At 34.3% G+C, this 13,818-nt stretch overlaps 1 protein-coding gene across 3 annotated transcripts; it reads right to left on the minus strand.

The window, feature by feature from the left end:
- Nucleotides 1-54: 54 nt before the first annotated feature.
- Vap33 (VAMP-associated protein 33kDa) lies at nucleotides 55-13,515 on the minus strand. 3 transcript variants are annotated; one of them, XM_076135319.1, is made up of 8 exons: nucleotides 13,358-13,515; nucleotides 9,000-9,152; nucleotides 8,561-8,664; nucleotides 8,171-8,251; nucleotides 8,002-8,082; nucleotides 7,595-7,666; nucleotides 7,047-7,163; nucleotides 55-5,534 (listed from the first exon to the last, which is right to left on the minus strand). In XM_076135319.1, the coding sequence occupies exons 1-8, from the start codon at nucleotides 13,407-13,409 to the stop codon at nucleotides 5,370-5,372; spliced, it is 825 nt and encodes a 274-aa protein (XP_075991434.1). In that variant the 5' UTR covers nucleotides 13,410-13,515; the 3' UTR covers nucleotides 55-5,369. The 3 variants fall into 3 exon arrangements, with proteins under 3 accessions (XP_075991434.1, XP_075991433.1, XP_075991435.1); XM_076135318.1 differs by having other exon boundaries at nucleotides 9,000-9,164; XM_076135320.1 differs by lacking the exon at nucleotides 7,595-7,666 and having other exon boundaries at nucleotides 9,000-9,164.
- Between the last annotated feature and the right edge of the window lie 303 nt (nucleotides 13,516-13,818).

Below are 13,818 nucleotides of genomic sequence, written 5' to 3' on the forward strand. Positions count from 1 at the left end.
GCTAATTACTAAGATTAAAGAATACAGGAAAGAAATAAATAATACAAATGCATGTCATAAATTAAGTCTTTTATTTCAGAAAACGATACAATATAGCATAATAGTACAATATAACAACAATACCATACGGAAATTTAATTTAAAGGTCTATTGTTAATTTTAACATAATCCTACGCATTGACACGCTTATAAGTAGCCTTATACCAATACATCATCTTCCAAAATTGAAATCACATAAAAATGTGAGATCTAGAGCGCACATAGAATTATTTCTTCGTCATATTGTGTTTTAGAGACTCAATTACAGACAATATTATCTAATGTTATATAAATTAAATAAATTCAAAATGTGGTTATACAAGTGGTTACTGTTAAAATGTAGACTAAACAACATCTGATTGTCTTGACATTAGTCAAGGTTGGTTTAGATGAAACCAATGTTTGTGTCAAATAGATTTCAAATTGATTGAACTGGAAATATAATTCAGATTTTAAAGTGAAAAGTCTCATCTGTATATAAGCAATCGTATGTCCGCCCTAGCCTCACGATATTGAACATGTGTATTTGTTAAAATTTCAACGGGCTGTTACGTTTACCGACTAAAACGTCGATGTCTTGAGAGGTTCATTGCATTTGATAACCTTTGGGAAGCTGAGTGTAATTTGTAGGTACACTACTTACGCCCACAGGCCTCGCCTTCTGTGTAAACTAGGAAAGTCATACGATGCACTTTATTCAATTAACAAACATAACAGTCATCAATCTTGTGGAGTATGGACCATTAGTAAGTATAACTCCACGTGTAAGGTTGAAACATATTGATGAACTTATTACAAACAAAGTTTCAAGTGGATGACCTAAATCAAACTATGTAATTGTCAGGGACGATTCATACAACAATAAAAGCCCATTGAAATTTTATACATAACCATAACGTTTAGGTTATTTACTTATCACATGTTGTATTCGTCATGAAAATGCTTTTTAATAATATGTTTAACTGAACAACTCGTTAATAATGTTGTTCCCGATTTTGTACAGATATTAAGAGCTCCCCCCAGACCCTTTTAAGGTGATAATGATTTGTTTATGTATTGTTCAGAATGCTTCCGCAATTCATTACCAATCAGTGTCACCTAATAAAAGGAACCTGAGAAGAAAAACTGCTTATTAATGATCGAAATCTGATCAATAACATGTTCACAATAATCATTGATGTACGACTCTATTTCTTCAAATGTCGGTACATTGAGTGTTAAGTTAGATCTTATGTAGATGATGTAGAGATACATTTAATTAAACAAACTGTTCATCGGCTTTAATTATAAAAAAATCCACCACAAATGAAAATTAAAAATGCCATAAACAAGAGTGAAATTCTTCTAAATATACTGACACAAAACTACGATTAAATGTGCTATGAAACATGACATGTTGACGCCTAGTATTATCGAATAGTAGCCGTGGAGTTTACAAAACAGGGCCACGGTTATTTTACCAATTATTTACTCATACAATCCTCACTTCGCACCTTGTATATCAGTACAACGCTAGCTGAGCTCGCACACATCACCGGCCACGAGTGTCCCAACAATATAGTCGGTTTCATTAACATTGCGCATCAACAAAGCCTTCCATATCATTGATGGGAGTAACGCGAAGCTCAGCTAAAGTCAGACCTGGCCGCATCTTGAACCAAATGTTTTTTAAAAGCAAATACCTATCCTCACTGCTTGTCACTCCCGCTGTGCACTTAAAACAAATAAACTTAATATTCGTTGTAATAAAATAATAGTATTAATTTTACTGTTTAATCATTAATTTGGTTGAATATGGTACCGGAAATAAGATATACTCGCTTACAGGAAGAGTACAACAACGGTCTCTCCAAGCTTAGCGCTAACATTGATGACGGTCGACAAGTAGGTACCTACAGCGATATAATGATGCCATTGTTTCAATTTATCATTTACCAATATTCCAGAAATAGTTGTCGGATGTCATCCAAATTAAAATACGCTCACGAATTTACAACAGACATAGTAAAAGCCATAATTTGATGCTTGTAAAAATAATGACATGATTTCACTCAATTTTACATCTTAAATGACTCGTTTCGCTATAGTCTTAAAACTTCATAAACTTTAATTCTAAGTATTCAAGGCTGGTTATTATTAAGTGGTTGTTAACATCTATATACCACAACTTAACATTACACTCTCACGTACATTACATAATGCTGTTTGTTGGGGGCTCCTACTGTTACATTAAGTAAATAGAAATAATATATGAAAATTATAATAACAATTATTAAACAAAATAAAAGTTTCTATCCTTCGCTCGGTAACACACTATATAACAACTTAACGCAATCAATGGGTGATGTGATTGATTACGAAATAAGTACTCTGCTCGTATGTCTCGTCAACTAATGCGATATTTCATGACATGTTATGTATAATAAGATTAAAGTTGCCGACTTTTATTTCACGAAGGAATTATGAGATAGAGAGATAGAGATAGAGTGAGAGAGTCAGTATGGTCTAATAAAATAGCGTACTTAGTGTTATAGACCATAGAGTACGCTTACATATTTTAGAGAACGGTTGGCAACCCTAATTGAGATACATAAATAACGTTCAACAACTTGTTTATTTAACATGCTAATGAAAATATGTAAAGTGCGAGATAAAATAGCGGTAGGCCGCCACATACTTTCCATGAGGCATTTTAATATTGATGTATGTTTCAAACTTATAACACATTTCTGTGGCAGTATTTGAGTGGGTGAGCTCCTCAACTGAGGATAGAAACTATTCTACATTTAACAGAAAATAAAACGAAATTCAACAAAGTCTAATCACACATATGGCTTCCATGAGTCAGTTAGTTGTTCGCTGACCTGTTAACGCAATAACAGCAACATTTTATATCACTGCGGTATTTCCAACAAATTCATTATATTGTTGCACGGGAATGTAGTTGGGCGAGTAGTGACACCATGCCGACATCGTGTTCACCTCACGTGAGACACATGGCTACGAACGGTACACGAGGTGGGCACTATAACTTACACAGATACATTATAATCATTACAGTGCAGATATGTGGCGCGCCTTACGCGCAAGTACTATTAATGGCAGATCTTTCGTAAGCACTGACCCGACATATAATATATGAGTGTGGAGTGTCAGCAGTGTGAGTGTGACGTAGTAGCGCCTCGCACCACGCCCCGACACCTCGTACTTAAACAATAGTAACAATAATACTAACATTAATATCTTGCACAGCGCAATGGTTATTTATTATTTTTATTGTATTCTATACGATATTACTCGTCTGCGATACATAAGCCAGTTAAATCGCAACAACACAGTTATCAATGCTATTTCTGTACCTACGCACAGGTGATATATGTATAGACTATACACGCAGACACGTACTCAACAGAATCTAATAACATGTATTTATTAAGATTACGTGTTCATTGACAGCTATTCAATTGTTGTATTCATTTCATTTATAACCTGTACATTTACGACAAAATCAATTCGTGTTGTTATCATTTCGGCAACATACGCTATAACTAACTTCAATTGTCCTTTAGATAATATTTTACAGCAATTTAAATGTTAACATAAAATAATTGAGTATTTCACTAAATTGAAGAAAGAATTTATTTGTCGCGTTCTTACGCTAGCGTAGTCTGAAACGACTACATAATAATCTGTACATATTACAACAACATCAAAGTGAAGCGTTCCACTCACGGAGACTATTAACAACCGCCGATTAGGAATGGCTATATTCTCATGGAAAAATATATTTCAAAGATATATGGGCAATAAGCACTTTACTCTCCAATTTAGTCTAATACTCTAATATTACTCGAGGCACCAAACTACAGTTCCAATACTTTTTATACATATCTGAATACTGTAAAAATCTTCACTACATTAATCTATGTATGGGAAGGCAATGAAAGATGTAACTGTCACGGTAGCGGGCCCGACCTCGTCGCCGAGCACCGCGCGGGCCAGGACATCTACCGACCGACGGGCGACAATACACGCGCACTCCGTCCAGCGACGACAACTATATCCGTCATTACCTTATTGTCACATTATGAAAGCTGTATATTTTGCTTATTAATCACATAACGTGTTCAATGATACACTAATTTTATAATTAATTCAATAAAGTACCGACTGACGTAGTTGGTATGTCATGTATGTAACATTAATTCTTTGATAAAATATTGGTAATTTGCCAAAGTAAATACTCTGTTTGGTTTGTGGTATATGTTCACGCAACACCGATATTTACAAAATTATCACGATTATATATTTAGAATATTGTTGTCTTAATATACTGAATATTGTGTCTGTATCTATAAATAACCAACATTATCAAGAACAATTGTTACTATAATACGATTATTTATTGAACTAGTAAAGTAAAACAAAACCTCTGTTATATATTCTATTAACCAATCCGCTGCCCTGATATGTAACACATAGATACTGTCAAGTATATCCTGGGAATTTACCTTGAACATGAGAGTTTGTCGAGAAATATAACGTAGTCCATTCACAAAATACTCACATCCGAATAAAAGCAACAACTTAAACTTAAATAGAAAAAGATGCATAAATGACACACGAACCGCTAAACTAGCAAACTGTATGAATATAGTTAAAATGCCATACACGTGACTACGTATAGATATGTTACCGTGTCGGTACACGTAACACGTAACATGTGCACGTAACGCGGACGCACAGGGCAGGGACCGGCGCTTCATAGTACGTTTGAGGCCTGGCTCTTGTATAACCTTGTAACAACATCGTTACATAAACTCTATACTATTTCATAGAGAAATTATCGAATAAAGCCCTTATACAAATATTCCTGATAGTAGAATGTATAAAAATTTGATTAATTTCTAATAAATGACCAACGCTAATTTAAGTTGTTAACATAATTAAGTTGGAACATACATAGTTTGCTATGGAAACAGATAAAGCACTTTATTAGATTTTTACACAAGGTACACGACATGGAACTACAGATTTACATTAATTTCACAAAATCAAAACAATTTCTGCCAAAAATGCATTTCGTAGATTAGCATTAGGTAAGTAGCACGAAGTTCATAAATCATCGATCCGTGTTGAAAGCATTTTGACATCGGCCGAATCACAAAATCGGGAGAGAGGAACACAAGTGCGGCACGACGGAAGCTTGGAGAGGTCGCTATTGAACAAAAGTATATAAGCTGCCTTGTGCGAGAGGGATGCATCGGGAGCGGTGTAACAGCGGTATCTGTGAGGCGATGTCAAGGTCACCGCGGGGGATGAAAGAGCATTCACATGAGGAACTTGCCGATGAGGATACCGAGCAGCGCCATGCCGATGGCGGTGGCGAGCCACGGCACCAGGGCCACCTGCGCGTTCTTCTCGGGGCCGTACGAGTGGGCGCGCGCCACGCGGCCGTCGCCGCCGCCCGCCTGGCGCAGGCGCAGCAGCTCCTCCTGAAACACCACGCACCTCGTCACCTCTCTCACACGGACTGCGCACTGCTAGCACACTCAGCAATACATATTATACGTTGTACGTGGGACAGCTCGCATATACGTTTGTCAGATTGCGACATTTATGGTGTACTATTGCTATACTGCATTATTGTTCAACTACCTACTGTGTAACAGTTTAACATCTAAGCTCTATAATATCCTCTCGTTTATAATTTTGTCTCAAAAATTTTAAATTTGTACAAGAACTCCAATTTATTTACGCAAAGCAGTGTGGTAACATTGATTTATAAAGCCTTTGTATCAAAAAGAAACTAATATCCAGAGAAGCTGTAGCGTAATTCAGTCGCTACGAGTTAAATAGTAAATTGCAATGCAACAATATAATTTGCAAGCAGTAACTGTCAAAATAAAAATTTGCTAATTTGGAAAACACAATAATGTAGAAGGTAAACTGTGTTTTAACACATAAAACTTAATTCACGTAGTATTTCATTTAATCAGTTTATTAGTATGCTGTATAACGATGTTTTAACTAAAGGTCACCTCTCTGCGATTGTCGTGATTCGAACACAAGTCAGCAGAAGTTAAAGCGATAAATTAAATAATTTGTGCAGCATAAGCCAGGTGCACATTTTAGTAACTGAAACTGGTTATTTTTTCAATGAACCATGGCTCATTGATCTAAATAATCTTATAGAATCTCCTTATGTATTGAAATGTTTCAATTTATTTATTCAATGCGATATGATTATATTTTAAATTGTTGTTTTTATCTTTATCTTCAATACGCTAAAGCAACATAAAATATAGGTTATTTCGCTGTAGGCTAGAGATATAAAACTGATGTTATAGAAACTGTAAAATACTTAATTTCTTCGGTATATTTAATATTATTTCTATTAGATTATTCCATCGATGAAGATTGATACAAACGCCACGCGTTTCTAAACTTGTCGTTGATTTTAATCTCCCGTCGTTTCAAATCAGTAGTATTCCTTCATATAAATATTTTTAAAGCTTACGGTATAATCATGGTAGTTCTAAGTAATATTAATTGAAATGTTGCGTCAATTGACAAGTCACTGATTGATTGTTCAATAATATTTATTGAAGAGTGCAGAAGTCTAAGATGGAAATCAATTTGTTGTAATAAGCGTTGTTTCTCACTATATTTTTTATTGATATTGTTGTCAATGTTCTCGATGGTCACGACACTGTCTCATTGTTATAATTCTGTGATTGTATGAAGTCAGGACAAATTGTAATGGTGTAATCGATACTTTTCTTCTTTCCCAAGAATTCAGATTCGCACAGCCTACCTTAAACTTTAGCATCATAGTAGATTCGCTTAATGTGCGCACATTAATATTGTTACAAAGATAAATAAAGTCAAAGGAATTATAAACAATATGTTTGCGATGTTTGTATTACGTGTCTCCACGATAAAAACTCTCTGGAGCATAATTTATAACAACGATTTTAATAAAAAAAATAAAAAATAAAACTCACTTTTAATTGCAGATTTTCGTGTCTTAATTTGCTTTCCTCCTCCCTCAAATGAATAACTTCTAAAGTGGCCTTATGCAAATCAGTTTCCACATTCTCAGACTTGGGGAAAGTCAAAATCTGAAATAATTATAAATAAAAAAATATGAATACAATAGTCTGTGAGCAACACTATCAGTAAATTCAGTGGAACAAATCATAAGTACAGTACATCCGCAAAATAAATAATAAACATGCAAGGTGTACGAGTCATATTACACAGTGTGTTGTGAGACTTGTGAGGATAATGGGATGTCAGGAGTGACGTCGGACTGTACACACTGTACACGGGACACGCTAAGCCGAACGACTTAACTAACATCAATATGTCACAGCTATGCTCCTTGGCAAGTGCTCAAGCTTCATTATGTCTGTGCTGATTGTTTCGTTTAACACAAATCCGCTGCACAATCAGCAGTATATAATACGCGAATTTGTCGAATGAACTGATTGAATACTTAAATAATGTAGTCCCTTTAAATTTTAGAATAAGTAATATAATGGGCGGGTACCGTTTTCGCGCCTGTAGTGTGATCATCATCCTTCCGCTTTGCTTCGTTCTGGATAAGACCTTCTACGGCATCCTGTAAGACAATTTAAATAACATGCCAAGCTTGGACAACATTTCTCCCAAACGGATATAATATTACATAATGTGTGACCGATCACTCAGTTAAATGATAATATGATCGACTTCGATGACGGACGATGATCGAACAAGTCGTCGCTATCGGGCGTTAGTCGCACTACGTGGCTGATCGGCGAAAGGGCAAATCAAAATTGAAAAAGCTCACAAACAACGAAAACATAAATTCGTATGTTCATCCCGTGCACGGAGTCACGCATCGAAGGGTGTGTTGATACGGAACTCAACAAAACAAAACATTTATAACAAAGTATGCAAGGTGCTATCGTTTACCTTAGTGGACGTTTTTGCTTCATCTGTGGCCGCGGCGCGCTTCTTGGTCACTTCGTTCTGGGCAACGTTGTCGCCGGCATCCTGTAAACAATCAATACGCGTTGTGTTTACATTCAAACTTAATCAATAGCTGAACTATATCAAGTCATCAGAAATGCTAATTACTTACATTGAGGTTAGTACCACGTGGAGATTCAAACACGCATTTCAGCTTGTAATCCATGAGCTGATCTGGACTGATCTCCTTCCACTAGAAATAAAGGCACGTGATATATCAATGTTCTGACAATTACTTAAATATAAAGTGAATACTCGTCGTATCGTCTAGGCAGACTACAACACCGAGAATATGCAGCGTTCCAGCTTATAGGTAGGATGAATGATGTGATGAGTAACAATTTATTGTCTATTTTCCGAATTAAGGTATGACAATAGCTGAATCTTTATTAAGGTAAATTACAAAAGGCACAAATAGGTGGTACGTTGATTTTATGTGATACTGTATATTCCAGTGTTGTAACGTAGCCGACGACATGAGACGTGTGTACAAAGTACATACTACTTGATCTATGTTAGTCTTTCCCTCGGGGGCGATGACGCTCTGCACCATAAACTTATGTTTATGTTTTTCATTAGGATCGACGTATACCGTCTGCGGAGTAACTGAAACAAAATTAGTTCGTTAAACTTTTCTATCAGCGCAAATAACTTTAGTTCTTGACGGTTATAGACATCGAACTAGTCTTCCAAGTTGTGAGTATCTTGTGAACTTTGCTGCACAAACTTGTAATCAATTTTCATTTCTGAAGACTGCAGCGGACGACCTCCACTTTGAAACTATCGTAATTATCTACAATCTTTTCATATCGAACAAGTTTGTTATGAAAGTATAACAAGATTTCTCTACAGGGATAAATAATAGTTAATATTATGTATTGAATATAGATAATGTAGTACATTTACCTGTAACTAGCATACACTTATATTATGGTACTTACTGGCAATTTCCACTTTGGAGTTTGGATCCAGCACTCCAGAATTGGGACGTACGCAGTACTTCTTTGGTGCAGTGGTTTTTATCTTGAAGAGTACTGTATCATTTGTGGGATTTGTCAACCTCATGTAAGTAGTACATCCATGCTCGAAGAGTCCTGAATAATCAACTAAAATAATCAATAATAATGACGATGTCCCTTAGAATAACGACAGATGGCAAAGTTTCGTGTGTACCTAACCTAATGTGATTATGTAGTGTCTAAATGTTAAATGTAGCTTGTGATTATGATTTTATATGTTGAAGCCAATTGATAAACAAAATAAAATGCTAATTACTAATCTATTTTTAATATAACGATAAGACATTGGGCGAGCTTTCTAAATTAGTATGTGTGAAAGTAACTTGGGCATCATATAAGAAGTAACGAATTATCAGGTCTTTTTGCATAAACGCAGCTGTCCATAATCTATCAATATGTAGCGAGGCTAGCTTGGACAGCATGTAACAACAGACATACAAGTATTAGGAGGGAGCAAAGCGTGGCTGTACAGTAACCAGCTAACAAAAATATAAAAAGTCAGTTGCCCGTCTTACACGCACGGCGTCTGCAGATAATGAATATAGTATGATAAGTCTCGTTTACTTATAAACGGTCATTTTTGAAACACATTTAAAACCCACGAACTCAGCACGCTACACTACACCTACACATGTCAATAGTATTTATTACTTCTTAATGGAAATAGACAAGGCTTAATTGTACCATATTATTAATAGCTTTTGTTTTGTTATTGTTAGTTACTCATTATAGTAGCGGTGGAGATCTCTCGTGCAGTTTCTGAGCACATTTAGCGGTAGTTTATCTATTCAGTAGAGTATTGTTAATGCTTTTGAATAGATAAAGTACCGCTGATTGGGGGTCATTCGTAAACTCAGTATGTGAAAGAAACAGCCGGCCATATTTGCACCGTGTTATATTAGCAGGTTAGGCATTCAATATCCCGACAACTGATTAAGACTAAGTACCTACGATTATGACTTTATCGGTTTGACTTACTAAAGTCCCCAGCCGGCAATTGGCTAGTGTGATGGGCTCAAGGCCTAACTCCTCCCTTATTAGGGAAGGAGACCCTTGCCCAGCAGTGGGACATTAATGGGTTAAATTTAAATTTATTACAAGTCCATTGAATGTAGGTAACTGTCTTTAGAGTGATGTACAGTCAAAAATACAAAATAACTAAACTAGTCTCAATTAGTATGCAATTTTTTTGAGTTATATTTAATGGTGTATGTAAGTTACCGTTTAGTTTATTCATCGTTCTATTTTACGTCTCAATACTACTAAACTGCCTAACATTTGTTTATGATCATTGCCTTATCTTCAGACTACCTATTTGTGAACAAAAATATTTACACACTGATATTTGTTTGATGTAAAGCAAAAAAAAAAATTATTGGTTATATGTACGGTAATTAAACATTGTAGACAGCATTATTAAAAATCAAATTTCTATTATCAATAATGTCGATAGATCGTGGCGCTTAAAAACACCTCATTAATAAAAACACATTGCAGACCAAACATTTGTAAACGAAAATATAAAATGATATACACACAGACAAACAATCTTATCAAAAGAAAACTCACATTTAGAAAAATGAGACATCCACCCAATTTAAATCCATCGTTATATTTATACAAAAAATATGAAGAAATTTTCATTGAAACAAGTAATATAATTCTTTGCATAAAAATTATGTATGTTTTGAAACTATGCCAACACTCAATTTACTATTCTCTGCCGGCAATTACATCAATGTAGGTCTATAATCACTATAGTCAGGAATCAAGATCCATTTGTGTACATATAAGTTTTTAATGGCAAAATTTAATTGCATGAGAATATCAAAAACATATTTTTGTTATCATGAGGGGGATATCTTCCATTGTTCCAATATGTGGCAATGGTATTGCTACTAATGACGTAATGTAATGAAGGTAACATTGAAAGCATGCAACACAAAGTCAAAACACAACATTCACTAAACATTGACATATTATTATAACCCCATACTTCCTACAAACTCCACTATATACAATGGCCTGTTTAATTATGCTTAAAAAGATCTTTAATTTATAAGGGAATCAGAAACCTAAGAACCATACTAAAACTTGAATTGTATCTCAATTTTGGAACTACAATTCGATGAGTGACAATCATATTGATTATTTTAATACTGTGTCACATCTAATGTATAATATGAGCTATACATATCTTTATCAGAGCATATTTTCCATACATGGTAGGTATGACTTCCCCCTGACTCCCACTATGCTGTATTGTGGGTTGATAATAATAACTTGTGTTAAAAAGATAATCCACAACCAATGTGGAAATACATTAATTAAACTCAGCTATTATCAGGTGTTTTACCTAATGTGAAGCTACAAAGGGTGTGCAATATACCAAATATTTGGTTATGTTACTAATATGGGACTAATAAAGTTTAACTTTCAATTGCATTTCACTCTTGTATTTTATTGTTGGAGTAGATACCTAGATAATGATTGACCCTACATCTACCAAAGAAGCTTGCACATTTAAATGAAAATATTCACTATAATATAAGCCAATTTTATTCAAGAAAGTCAATTTTGGTTGAACTGAGTCTGACCTATATAAAATTATTACATTTTAGCAAATATTTGAACGTTAAATGATAAATAAAATGTAATCTGAACTAATAATGAGTGTAAAATATTCTAAAATTGTTGAATAACTTTATCAACTTTTATACATTTGTATAGATAATGAAGGAGTGTTATGGCTGAATAGCAAAGCCAGTAGTGTTCATTTGCATTCACTATGTTTATTAATCCATTGAATTGATCAAATCACTGTTTGGAAGAATTCAAGCATGGTTTAGTAGGCATGTGCATGTACAATGATTAGTGAATATGATAAATTATTGCCTATAGCTAGCTGTGACTCATCATATGGATAGGATGATATAATAGCTGGGTTGGAAATAGAACCAATCAATGAAGTGAAAAACAAATACTTATACACCTTGTACAACAGCTATTTTATGTATATCAAGTTACCTGAACTACTTCACTTGGAAATGACCTACTTAACAACTAACTATTGTAGGTTTGTATCACAGGCTTGCCACCTTCTACATAATGTTGAAATATATTGCATATTTTATACAAATATAAGCAATATTAAAATGTTTATTAATTAGAAATAGTTAATTAATTAAATTTAAATAATGAGCACCCATTGAATACCCTCACATGTGATTGTATTTATATACCTATCATAGTGACAAAACAATAGAATGACACTGCTAACCTTCTAACAAAGAAATTGTGTATAAACTTGTATGCATACATCAGTATACCAATCTAAACTATATCTTACAACACAAAGTTAACACAGCAAGCAGTGGTGACTAGCTCTGTGAGAATACTTCATTGAAATTGTTGTTATTCAATTTAATAGTAATGGTGATAGGCAAGCTGAAGTGACTGATAAAACATAATTAACACATTATAACATGTACTCTTGCTGGCAACCTTATGATGTAAATCTTTGAACAATTATTACTCAAGACAACATTAAACAAAAATCTATACTGAGACTTATGCTTGAACCCAATAGTGATTAGGATAAGCAACTAATTATTATGTTTTAGGACATTTGACACATAAACTACTGTATTGCTTCACAACAGATTCAAATAATCAAATTATAATTTGAACAACACTGAAGTTAAGTTTGGTACTTCAATGTCAGATAACTATCTACTATTAACATTATAGTGAGAAAAAACAAAGCAGTATCCAACATTGACACAAGGAGAAAAATGTGAGAGAACCATTACCCACATCTATGCAGATTATGTTACTCATCACCACAAATCACATACTTGGTGTATGCCAACATATATAACATATATAGTAGTTCAATGCAGTCAGCCATTCATATTTATTTTAATGCAGACTGCTAAAGCAATATTATTAAGGGACTTGGAGCTTACATCTGGTTAGTTCTCTTAGGTTTCTCTACCACCTAAATGGTTCCCGTGTCTTACAGTATGTGTTATTTCTTATATTTCTAAATTGCCTGGTCGTCACCTTTAGAATAAAACCGATTATCGTAAAATAAATTCTATAACAAATGATTTGCAACAAATAACAAGGAAAATGTAAAAAACCGCACCCTGACAAAACGCCGATATCTGGAAATAGAAACTCCATTTGTCAGCAGCTAGCTCGCGACCTATGTATGCTGCCCAAGTTTCAATGCGGCGGTTTATAGCTTGCGCATAATGAACAGATGGAATACTCACCTTTAAATTTTAGTTCGTTTTGTGGTTCTATAGTTAACACTTGGTTGGGCATTTTGTATAGTATAACTTTAGTAGGTATCTCGTTGGCAAAAATTACAGTCCACGATAAATGATCGTTCTGCGATGTCGGCCAAAGCGAACGAACGATGAATGACGAATTCGACATGCGCATTGCGCATGCGTTCTCTTTCTTTTTTCGGGGTGTCTATTCTCAAATCTCAAAATAATTTATAGATTTCAGTAAATAAAAATGGAAATAATTTTGCAGTGAAGAACATTATTTTATTGTGCTATAAATTATATTGTTCTTTAAAACAAAAATCTGAAGGTTTTTAAACATCAGCGCATGGCTTTTATTCCTCATGTGAGATTTAAAACATATTAGCGATGTAATGTTAAAAAAAACTGTTTTATTAAACAAAAAATAATTTTGTGTCTTTATGTACTTTTCCCTCATAAAC

The sequence above is a fragment of the Anticarsia gemmatalis genome, chromosome Z (assembly GCF_050436995.1).
Source record: "Anticarsia gemmatalis isolate Benzon Research Colony breed Stoneville strain chromosome Z, ilAntGemm2 primary, whole genome shotgun sequence".
Taxonomy (NCBI): Eukaryota; Metazoa; Arthropoda; class Insecta; order Lepidoptera; family Erebidae; genus Anticarsia; species Anticarsia gemmatalis.